The sequence below is a fragment of the Hoplias malabaricus genome, chromosome 8 (genome assembly GCF_029633855.1).
Source record: "Hoplias malabaricus isolate fHopMal1 chromosome 8, fHopMal1.hap1, whole genome shotgun sequence".
Classification (NCBI taxonomy): Eukaryota; Metazoa; Chordata; class Actinopteri; order Characiformes; family Erythrinidae; genus Hoplias; species Hoplias malabaricus.
In genome coordinates this window covers 23223924-23236705 of record NC_089807.1, presented here as the reverse complement: position 1 = coordinate 23236705, position 12782 = coordinate 23223924, and the positions used below count along the sequence as shown (strand labels likewise).

The following is a 12782-nucleotide window of genomic DNA, read 5'->3' as shown; positions in this document are numbered from 1 at the left end:
GGGGAAGAGCCTTTTCTTATAAAGCCCCCAAACTCTGGAATGATCTTCCAGAAAATGTTCGGGACTCAGACACAGTCGCAATCTTCAAATCTAGGCTAAAAACTCATTTGTTTAGTTTATCTTTTGGTAGCTAATGCTCCCCCATAGATAAATCGGCAGATTCGGGGGGTCCATGGACACAGGAAATTATAGTAAACTGAGACGCTGGTGCTGTCGTCCCGCTGCTTCTCGCGATCACTCAGGTTTGTTGACGGTGGAGCGGAGGGATACCAGTGTTTCAGGATGCTCCCATGTCTGTGTGTCCTCCTGGTTCTCTCCTTTTAGTTAAAGCTGTCATAGTCAGATCTGCCGGAGTCATTAGCCACAATTTTCATATTTTCTACTTTACAAACACAAAACAGTTCAAAACTAATTCCATCCCTTTACATCTTTCCGAGTAAACAACTGCCCACCTGTCTGTCTGGACACTGATGGATGACTGTCGAGATCCTCCTCCACGCTTCAGACCAGCTGCCCACGCTCCAGCAACCACCAAGAGCCTTGAAGCTGTCCCTATACTGAAGTTCTCACGGACTACTAACTATTATCACCAGTAGATTGATCAGAGGAGGATGGGTCACCCCTTGTGAGCCTTGGTTCCTCCCAAGGTTTCTTCCTCAGCTGGGGGAGTTTTTCCTTGCCACTGTCGCCCCTGGCTTGCTCACTTGAGGGTTTTACATTTGTTTTTACATTTCATGTCAAATCTGTGTCTTACTGGAATTCTGTGAAGCTGCTTTGTGACAACATCAGTTGTGAAAAGCGCTATATAAATAAATTTGATTTGATTTGATTTGCCGCTTGCGGCTATATTATTGATTTATTTTTGCTGTTTTGGATTACTTAATGTGGAACTGAAGCAAAATTTCGGAGAGTAAAACTACAAAACTAAACATCTCAAGTTGTGGGTTATCTTCAGTGACGGGTCCCACTTCTTTTTTTGGTGGGGATGACCAACCAGTTTGTGTGTGGAGGCACTACAGTCAGCGCCAAGATGAACAGTTTGTTGTGACTCATCACATGTCCAGAACGCCTGGTTTCATAGAGTGGCATGTAATTTGGTACAATGCCAGTTCACCTTTTTTCTTCTTTACAGGCTTTGAATGGATGACCACAGAACACCATTATGAACCTCTAAAACTTCATCCTGGGCTGTCTGGCATGTTGTGTTAGCCATTCTGAGGGACACTACTACTGAATGTATAGTTCAATATATATTGTTCATATCAGTCTAAATTCGTTTTTCATTTATTGTTCCTGATGACCTAAATCTTCCAAATAAGATCGCAATCTGTCACGTCCTTCTGGGTGCAACAATATTTTGTTGAGTTTATCATCCCTTCCCCTTCTTGTTGCAACAGTGCAAATACAGTAGCCATTTTACACTGAATGATCACGGGATTAAGGACACCTACCTTGTCAGCACCACTGACCATACAGGAGTTATAAAATTAGAAACTGCAGTCCACCCGTTTTTCTCTGCATACTTTATCCCCATTTTACCCTGTTCTTCCTCAGTTAGGATCATACTCAGCACTACACTGACATGGTGCTAGTGTGCTAATGTGTTGTGCTGGTACAAGTGGATCAGACAAAGCAGTTCTGCTAGAGTTTGCGGGCAGTGTCACTGTTGGACTGAGAAAGGTTCACCAACCAAAAAAATCCAGCCAACAGTATCCTGTGTCCACCGATGAAGGACTAGAAGACAACTAACACAAAGTGTGCAGCAACAGATGAGCTACTGTCTCTGATTTTACATCTACTAGGTGGACCATCAAGATAAAAGTGTCTAACAGAGTGGATAGTGAATGGACAGGGTTTTTAAAAACTTGAGTAGCACTGCTGTGTCTGATACTGTGTACATTCCGTAGAACCAAACAATTAAAAGAGCAATGCACCAATTGAGAGAGAGAGAGAGAGAGAGAGAGAGAGAATATGGGTCAGGAAAGAAAAAGGCAAGAGAAAACATTCTGATTTCAGATTCACTTTCACATTAAAAAGCAACCCTAGGTAGAATATTTACTTTAAAATTAAAACTTCAAAATCATTGTGCTCCTTAGCGCCCCCTAAATTTACAGAGTGTATTTTACAGTTACAGCACTGTCCTAAAATGAAAGGTTTCATAATGCAGTTTTTGCAGTGCTGAGCTCAGAGTATCAACGACCAAAAGTTCTGCTAGAGTTTGCGGGCAGTGTCACTGTTGGACTGAGAAAGGTTCACCAACCAAAAAAAATCCAGCCAACAGTATCCTGTGTCCACCGATGAAGGACTAGAAGACAACCAACACAAAGTGTGCAGTAACAGATGAGCTACTGCCTCTGATTTTACATCTACTAGGTAGACCATCAAGATAAAAGTGTCTAACAGAGTGGATAGTGAATGGACAGGGTTTTTAAAAACTTGAGTAGCACTGCTGTGTCTGATACTGTGTACATTCCGTAGAACCAAAAAATTAAAAGAGCAATGCACCAATTGAGAGAGAGAGAGAGAGAGAGAGAATATGGGTCAGGAAAGAAAAAGGCAAGAAAACACATTCTGATTTCAGATTCACTTTCACATTAAAAAGCAACCCTAGGTAGAATATTTACTTTAAAATTAAAACTTCAAAATCATTGTGCTCCTTGGCGCCCCCTAAATTTACAGAGTGTATTTTACAGTTACAGCACTGTCCTAAAATGAAAGGTTACATAATGCAGTTTTTGCAGTGCTGAGCTCAGAGTATCAACGACAGAAGCTCTATTCTCCCTATCACAGGTCATTGAATCGTCACAGTTACTTTGAAGCTGTAATTTTAAGGTTAAAACAATAATAAAAAAAAAAAACCCAAAACACTAACCTTTAGGTAATAATGTATTATGACTGACTTTGTTATATCAACTCAAACACCAAAAGCAGATCACAGGGAAAATTAAGAATATGGCCCCTTTAAGATCTCAGGAGAAGGACACTGACCTGTTGTCTATTGTTGGGAGTGTATGGGAGGAGGGTGGACACGTGAAACATCAGCTCATAATCCTTGTAGGTAGTGTAGAGGGAATGTGTGCCAGTGGAGTCAGCTGTAATAGAAGGAGACATATGAAGATCAGTCAGAGAGACATGGCAGGATACAAACGTGACAGTTCCAAACAGCCCCTGTGTCTGACACTGACGTGCAGCAAGGGTATACAGGACATGAACTAGACAACGACAGTGACAGCCAATCAATTAAAGAGACAAATATGCACAAACACACACATATAGCTAAGGTCTGCTGTCATATGACCTTTACTGTAGACAACAGCAAGTTAGGGTTCAAGGGATGGCATGTTAGCCAGGAATCTGAATGAGTCACTATGTGAGCTACAGTGACAAAAATCCAAGACAGCTGCTTCTCTTCCACATGCACAACCACCATTACTAAAACCTATAAAGAGGTGAGATCTGCATATGTCTAATGTATAAGAGGGTATATATAGAAGGGGTGGGACTTTAACGCATTAATTTTGATTAATTAATTAGGGGGACAATAACGAAATAAAAAAATGTGCAATTTAATCGCACTTTGCACCATGAAATGTTGCTCGACGCACAATGTGATGAACATGTGAAACTATGCTGGTGGATGGGAAATTTATATACAAGAAACTTCCAGATGGAAGTACAAACAAAAATGTTGTTATTTGCACTATGCAAGAAGGAGTTTGCTTATCACAGGAGTGCTTCCACCCTTCATTACCACCTCAGCGCAAAACATGTTGGGGCTAGGGCGTAGGTCAGTAATGTTAACCTAGCTGCTATATGTGACAGCGTTCCTAGTATGAGCAAACAGTGTCGCCAGTCAACACTTGACCACGTCGGGGTTCACATTCAGAAACAAAATGTCCACGTCAGACAAATTGACCAATTCACTGGCGAGATGGATTGCTGTGGACTATAGATCAGTCTCTGTGGTTGAAGATAAAGGGTTACTATCATAAGGCCAATGGGTTTGTGTTATTGATTGTTAACTAAATGTTGATCAGATTGTCATTCCCCATGTTGTTGTTGTTTAATGTTGGGAGTTTTGCTCAGGATATTGGAAGAATAAGAAGAACTGAATTCAATCAGAGGTTGTTTTTTAATACAATTACAGATGGTAGACATAACATTTTTTCTTGAACTGTTGGTCTGTTTACTTTTGGCCAGGGATACTTGAGGGAGTTTTTGACTGAAATGGGATTGTTTGGTTTTTCTGTTTTTTCATTAACAGCAGTAGAAGTCAATCAGTACTTCTGGTCAGAATTTCCAGTGGAAAATAAACAAGATTTTAAAGTTTAGGCTTATGTTCATTGATTCATTCATCAACCAAACTTAAATCAATATTTCTAATGTTAAATATTGAAATGTGATTAAAATGTGATTAATTTCAATGAATTAATTACAAAGCTTCTAATTAATTAGATTTTTTTTTTAAATCAAGATCCACCGCTAATATATATAAAGACATTTTTGTGTGTTATTTTTTTTTGTTTACTATGTCATGTCAACACAGCAAATGTCCTTCGCATTGTGTGAAATTTTAAAAACTTTAGACCACTGAAAGTGAATAAGCTTTTTTTCCTTCTCCTATAAAAGGTATCATTTTTGAGGTGCATGTTTCTTTTGGACAGCAACAAAATATTCTCTGAAACACTGATAATTTAAAGTGGTAATCATGGCTTTACAACAATTGTCCCCATCCCCATCCAAAAATATAGCTTATCTACTATGACTTCTCAATTATGTTAGCAGGTATCCTTATGTGCAAGGATTTATTTTCAGCTCCTAAAGACCTAACTTTCAGAGAGCTTATTGCTTTGATTCTACATACATAGTTATGTATCTATGTATTCTAATAAGACCTTTAATAAGATCCTTTATGTATTTAAAAAACAGTAAGCTTTTTTTGTTTTAGATCAAACTCAATTAACCTGACAAAACTGAATATTCTCAGCTACATTTGCAGAGTTGAAATACAGGTCCTAGACTCAAGTGAGCAAGCTGAAGCAACAGTAGCAAGGAATGTATAATCAATTGTACTAATATATTTAATAATGTATTATTCATACCTTCTGTCAGTATTTTTTTCATTTGGTATCAGTACCATTTCGCCTAGAGCAAATATTTAGATGGTTTTAAGGCAAACATGAGCGTTTTTGTATACACACTCTTGTTATCCAGCTGTGCTCTGTACTTGGTGAAGCCCTTCAGACGCACTCTCTGGCCCAGCAGGTCCAGGAATTCATCCATTGCAGGCCCTGCATTCTCGTTGTTGTACATTTCTTCCTCTGTGCTCTGACTCGCCTTACAGTACAATACACCCACTTTGTGCTGGAAACTCAGCTGCAAAAACAAAAAGATACAGCCGTTAGACATATCTTCATTAAAAACAAGATTTTGAAAATAAACATTTCCTGTGTTTGGGAGTCTTATTCAGACTATACAAATAAAATAGACTACATATTTTTTTTCATATATATTATGGACATTTGTACTACCATATTACAGAATTGTTTAAAGCTGAAACTGGTTACAATATCTCAACAATAACAAATATTAGCTAAATGTTAGAAACTACGGAAAATCCAGTTTAGTGTCTTAATGTACGACAAGTTAAGAAAAATCTTGTTCCAGTATGATTGCTAATGTAATTACACATTTTATTAAATGTGTGTAATTACATGAGACAGAATATCCTGTTACAACTATGAAGATGCACTTGCGTAACTACAAAAGGCAAAACTGAAGTTGATACACATGTAATAACATAAGCTTTACTACTGTAATACATCTGTAACAGGTACTAGTTCATCAGTAGTTACATTGTTGTTGCATATGTTGTTCATATGTAACTAGACAGTTATTAGAGACACTTAATATAAAGTGAGACCAGTAGGTCCCTAATGTGGCTATTAAGTACACAGCTGCAACCCATGCATATGCCTCAAGTTTACATTTATTTGTATACTACTATGTTTAATAGGATAACAGCTTTAATACTGCATAATAATTTGTATAAATGTTGCAATATGAATTTAGCTAATGACAAACAAGGGATTAAAACTAGTAATAGAAAATGGAAAATTAAAAACAATGCTCTGATTAGCATAATTTAAGCCTGTGGAGAGACAGCAATCTAACATGTGAAAGGCTAGCACTGGTGTTAATTGGTATAAGTTATATAATATTTCAGAAAGTGGAAGCTTCCTGAGGATCAGTGTCCTTAGTAACACAGAGCTGCTCTTTTCATTCGGAGAATAAACCCCTCTATCTTAAATGAGCCAAGTGTACTCAGCATGGAACACAGGTTGTTGTCATGGTGACTCTTCTCCCTGAAACTGCTGTGGATTAGGGAGGAGTCATTGACTCCACTGGTGGCTACCCATGCACGAGTAATGTAGTGCAGTGGAGATGCCCAAGTCAAAGATACACAAGCTTTTAACAGCTTTTAATGAGTCAAAAGCAATAACATTTCAGAGGGGAATAATATGGCACGAAGGGGGAAAAACACTGCAGGTCTACGTCAGTGCAACGCTAATCTTCTTCATTGCTCTCACAATGTCTATTGTAAGCAGGGCTTTAGAGCTACAGTGATCTAAACTGAAATGAATAAAACTGAATTGGATGCAAGCATTGCGGACAATGATATAATGTATTCTGTCATTGTTTCCTCTCGGTTCCCCCTGATGCTGCATTTTTAAACCTTGAAGGGAAAGAACATAGTCAGCGAAATATCTCCCAAATACAAAAGGTTTTTAGGCAACACTGTTACTGAGCTATTTATTTCTATAATTGACTAGACAATAAACAAAATAAAACACAAAAATAAATATATAAACAACAGAAATAATGGTTATAAATGAACATACACACTATCAGTACTACTTTCCCTTCTTCTAGTTACAAATCAGAGTGAACTCATATTGCAGCCTTGCATGACTCTCACAGCCAGACAGAGTGTATATATATATATATATATATATATATATATAGAGAGAGAGAGAGAGAGAGAGAGAGAGAGAGAGAGAGAGAGAGAGAGAGAGAATCTCTGAGTGCTTTACATAACGCCATCACAGCATTTTAGTCACATCACGGTGCTGCTTTTGCGCACCCATCATTCTTCAAGGGTCTATTGTGACAGTTGTACTTCACAAAAAAGCCTCTGGCCAACTGCCCATTCAGCCTAGTCATCTGCCTCGCTCCAGAGTTGTGTCTCAGGACTTAACCCAGCAAACCTATTGTATGAGCAATGATATATATAATGATACACTGGATGTCACTTGTAATAATTCCACTGTAAATGTGATTTGTTGATTCATTTAGTTTCATTCAATAAAAAGTTGCAGTTGAGAATGAATTACAATGTTTAAAATAAAAACCGGTGGCATCTGGAATGTGTCAGATTGGGTGACTAGAAAATACTACACCACTGCATTAACCTATCAAGTGATTACATTTATTAGAACCAGGCAGATAAAGTTGTGGATACAGTGTTTTCCTGACACACAGTTGTCAGCTTACACTTATGACCCTTAAAAAACCTGAATAGCATAAAGGGGGGGGGGTAATAATAATAAATACACACACACACACACGTATACATACATACATACATATTTTATATATATACACAGTGGAACCTCTATTAACGAACGCCTATACTAACGAACTTTCCAAGATATGAACACGTCTTCAAGGTAGCGATATGTAACCACTTAAAACTTTATTTCTTTTTATTACTGTTACCACTGTATTTCTTTATTTTTAGTAATGCTACATGTATTTTTTCACTAATTTGAGAGTTTTGTAAACATATATCAGTGCAAAAAGGGTGACTTTCGGGGTGGGCTGGAACGCATCAATTGCTTTTCCATTATTTTAAATGGGGAAAGTTGACTCGAGAAACGAACTTTTCTACTTACGAACCGGGTCACGGAACAGATCAAGTTCGTAGGTAGGAGGTTCCACTGTGTGTGTGTGTGTGTGTGTGTGTGTGTGTGTGTGTGTGTGATATATAGATATATATGCCCTTAGCCACACCATGTATGTGGGAGTTAGCGGAATTGTAAGGAATATTTGCCGAATTATGAGACTGAAGCCCCAAAGCCCTAAAAATGGTATTCGGTACAGCCCTATAATCCTGGGTTAACCCCCAGGTGCCAGATGCAGTATACCTGATGCAGGTTGAGATTGGTCGACAAAGTACACAAACCATGTACTTGAGTAAGAGTACAGATACTCAAGGTAAAATAGTACTCCAGTAAAAGTAGAAGACCTCGTTGTAGATCTCTATTTGAGTAAAACTACAAATGTACTGGCTCTAATGTCCTATTTTTAATTTTTTCTTACTTTTATTCACACATGAAATGTAGTGGAGTAAAAGTAAAAAGTCGCCAAAATGGAAATACTTCAGTAAAGCAAAGATACACAAAAAATGTAGTTAGGTATAGTAATAAATTACATATACTTCGTTACTATCCACCACTGGTTGAGAGTACGCTGTGCCAATGCATGTTGATTGACTGTTAAATGGAATAGTGTTCCATGCAGTGTTGATTGTAAATCATTCTTGGGTGTTTAGAAAGGCACTAAAATAAGTAACTATTAAAATAAATAAATAAATAAATAAAATAAACATGATAACAAGGCACTAAATATTGGCACATTACTAGCATGATTTTTGCCGATACTTGTATATCATTCATATTTATTACCTGCTTACAGAAGAAAATAAGACTACCAAGTGTAAACATCAATAGTAGGTCAAGGTTACATCAAGAATGTGTCGTGACTACATACACGTTCAGACACATTCCAGAGAAGACTTAGCCAAAAAACAAACTCAAACATAGCTTGAATTTACTGAATTCCACTTTTCCTGTCAAACGCTGCAGAAAAATACAACAACTAAGAGTCATTTCCAGTGAAGGATTGTATTTGTGGCCTAGTTTGGTGGCAGTCAGGGACCATTAGTATTATGTCACATAGCCCTGGGGGTGAGCTGTGCGAACTGCCACCTAAGATCATGTGATAGGTCAGCGTGCAACTCCCAATTCCTCCCATGGATTTAAAAACTCAAAGGATATGACAGTTCAAAAGCAACATACTTCATTATTCACTCTCGGGGTGTGGGGGTGGGGGGGGGGTGTGGTAGAAGTACATTCCTGTCACTAAATGTACAAACAGTGTACATTAGTGGTTTTAAAGTCCAGCTGTGTTCCCCAAAGGTACATTACATTCTCTTCTCCAGAAAGATGAAAGGGTGTCTATGAATTTAACACAATTTTAAAATCTACAACTATAATCAAATAAGGTACAATAATGTTCCCTAATTAAAGAATCTGAAGATGTACCTTGAGGGTACCACCACAGTGACAGTGAACGGTACCCCCACAGGGCCAATGTACATGGTGTATGATGTATTTCACAGATTTCTTTAAAGTAAAATAACCAGATTATAGGAGACTGCTATATATAATTTATAATTTAAGTAGTTTGGTATTTAATATATTGTTTTATAGTTAATAGTAATTTTATTAAAGCAAGACATAATATGAAGATTCACAATGATATGGAAGTCTGCCGTATCTGCCAAACTTACATTTAAAAATATATATTTTTAGGAAGTAAAACAAGGTTGTGGTATAAGCAGTAGGTATACTAAATTAGCATTTCATTCCAAAGGCTACCGGTGACTTCCCAAGCCCTCTCACTCTCTATTAGCTAACATTTTGAGAATCATTTTGTGCTTTAAAAAGATACTCACTCCCATTACCTCCCATCAGCACTTTCCTAGATTCCTACTAGCTGTTTAGCACACTTATATTATGCTCTAGCATTGTCAGGAATTTCGTTGTTGTTTCAGAGAGAGAATTCTGATATGCACATTATTTAACATTTGTCATCTTTTTTATTTTAGAGTTAAAAAACTGAGAATATTTTTTAGCTAAATCTCATCTTGAAATTAAATGATCTAATAATGTATTTTACATAATCAAATATTAAAAATATACTATGATGCAAAGCTTTCAGAGTTTATTTGCTGAGGGGGGGGACCCTCATAGAATAATATCTATGTATATCCTATATGTGAGCGTGTTGGTTTAACCCTTTACAAATTTCTCGTTATGGCAGTCCAATATTAATTCATACAAAACCCAGTTTTACTGAGGTTAATAGATACTTCATTATGTTAAATCAAGTGGTAAATCATGGTTAAAAAATATTAAAAAATCTAAAATGATTGTGCTTAACAGTCATTGTTAAACAAATTTGCTCTTAACTTCCCTGCACAAAACACATTTCTAAAACAGCTTTCTGTGAAAAAAAGCCTAAGACTTGCACATTTGCTCTGCAAAAATGATATATTTAATCCCCACATCTCTTCCGTGACTTGTATGAGCTTGCTTTGAGATATGCCTCATTGTATTTTCCCTTTGGAAGTTGTGGCTTTAGAAAACTCTTCACCTGCTGCGCGTTTAGCTCTCACAAACTTGCTCATCTTTTGCTAGCAGTGCTCAAACATGCGTAGCTCATTTGCCTTGCTGCCCCCTCTCCCCCTGCAATAGCTCCCCACTTTGGGAACCACTGAATTACTTAATCATTCACCAGGAGGAGCACCCAGCAACTTTATGCAATGTCATGTGTGATACACATTGTTTTTCTTCCAAAACATCCAGAAACAAGCATACTTTTTGTGCTGATTTGAAGCAAAAACACATAAGAAATGAAAACTACTAGTATATGAAAGAGAAACTGAATAAGGACATGCAGGCAACAGGGATTCAAGAGAAACTTGCCCATGTTTCAGAGAAACTTGGAGGTAAATTAATACTTCTGCAACGAAAACAGCAGTCTGTTCATTCTGAAAAGTCTTTCTGTGATTCACACATAGTGACAGAGTGAGCACTGAGTGAACTGCAATTTGCCTCCGAACTGAGGGTCAAGACCTGACCGTGCTGACCTTATCAACATTACTCCTTTGGTTTCTGTTGATGATGAGGGGTCAAACTGGTCAACCCTAAGCAGAAAACATGCTGACTCACCCAAATATAATCACTTACATGGGTTTGTGCATGTGTTTGCATGCAAGCTAGTCCTTTAAAATTCAGAAACAATCCTAGTAAGTCTCTCTCTCTCTCTCTCTCCCTCTCATAGTTCCATAATGAGAACCTCTCAGACCTCTCAAATTTATAGCACTAGCATATATAATTAAGCTAATAAATAGCAAACCTCTTATAGTTGGATAACAACCATACCTCTCCTCCATACATTATACACTAATAAACATTTAAGATCACATGGGCAGACGTTTCTACTTAGCACATAGCAGTGCAGATGAGCCGCAGAACTGATAAACACTTCACTCAAAGGGCCAGTTATGAAAATACCAATTGCACTGCAAAGGAAATCAGCCACCACCATCTATGAATTAAAATAACTTGCCAGATTTATGACTCAATCTTCATTTGAATTTCCGCTTTGTGAGAAAGAGTAGGGGGTTGGGTGGGGGAAATTAAAAACCAATGGCAGACAGCGAATCCTATTGATTCACTTCTAGCATATTGGCTGTCCTTGTCTCTAAGAGGAAAGCTAGAAGAACATTTTAACCCAACCTGACAGGCACCACTGATTATTACTAGGTGATAGAGAAATAGCTCTGCCCTTTAGATTTCATCAAAATCAGATAGTGAAAAAGTTGTCAAGATGGCACACTCTCAGAAATCCTCAATCTGTTCAGTGCTGTGCAGTGCCTTTGGAGGTTTTTACTATTGCGAAACTTGCTGGTTAAAGAGTATACAGCATTTGAAAGGGCACAGAGAGATTAAGGACTCAAAAAAGAAAACACATTACACTCACTCCCTGTTCATCCAATTTAAGGAGCTGTTCTGAGACTTTAGGGGAGTTGATAGCCAGTCGGAGAGACTGGATGTTGAGCTCCGGAACCACATACTCCAGCACCTCCTTTAGTGGGAGCCCACGAGCAGTGCCATGCCTTGCTGTGGAGGGGACAGCATCTTCCAAAATCGCCCCTCGGAGGGTGGTTAACTGGTGAAACAGAGAAAGACAAAGATTTCGCAATTAAGTGCAAAAAATAAAATGGTCCTATTTATCACCGCTGTCCAAAGAAAAACATACATCTCCAAAACAGTAATTTTACAGAAGAAAAAAAGAGAACATTTTTAATTTTCCAATTTGCAAGTAATTTTGGAGCATTTCATCATGGACCTTTCACACAATGGAGAACAGCTGCTATGTTCAATTGATGTGGTAAATCATTTATATATTTAAAATAAAATAAATAAAACCTTTTTTTTTTTAAAGAATATACATGTTTTTGGACAGTGATGACATATCACCTTCATTAAAACTTAGTACAGTGCTATTAGCTTACTACCATGGTTCCTAAGTCTCATCTAATAATTCTCACTCACTCATTTCATGGTGGGTCCGGAGCCTACCACAAATCATTTGGTGCGAGGCAGAAATACACCCTGGAAGGGGGGGGGGGTCCTTCACAGGGCAACACACACTTTTTTTTGAGTCGCCAATCCACCAACTAACGTGTGTTTTTGGACCGTGGGAGGAAACCCACATGGACACGGGGAGAAAACACCAATCTCCTCACATATGTATATGTATACACATATCCTAAAATATATTCTGTACCATTTTAAAATAAAACTGCATTTTTAAAGATTCATAAATAGCTTCAAATCTGTTTTACTTTGTTACATTATTTAGGTTGT

The 12782-nt window shown here is 37.7% G+C and overlaps 1 protein-coding gene across 6 annotated transcripts in view; it reads right to left on the bottom strand.

Moving 5' to 3' along the window:
• The window catches only part of LOC136706130 (signal-induced proliferation-associated 1-like protein 2), a 174608-nt gene that overhangs the window by 83488 nt on the left and 78338 nt on the right, over positions 1 to 12782 (bottom strand). For 5 of the 6 annotated variants that reach the window (XM_066680071.1, XM_066680068.1, XM_066680066.1 and 2 more), the window contains exons 4-6: positions 11893 to 12081; positions 5202 to 5376; positions 2989 to 3092 (exon numbers count right to left, since the gene is read on the bottom strand). In XM_066680071.1, the coding sequence (XP_066536168.1) occupies positions 2989 to 3092; positions 5202 to 5376; positions 11893 to 12081 (468 nt within the window). The remainder of the gene's footprint in view (positions 1 to 2988; positions 3093 to 5201; positions 5377 to 11892; positions 12082 to 12782) is intronic. The other variant, XM_066680069.1, reaches the window with a different exon arrangement.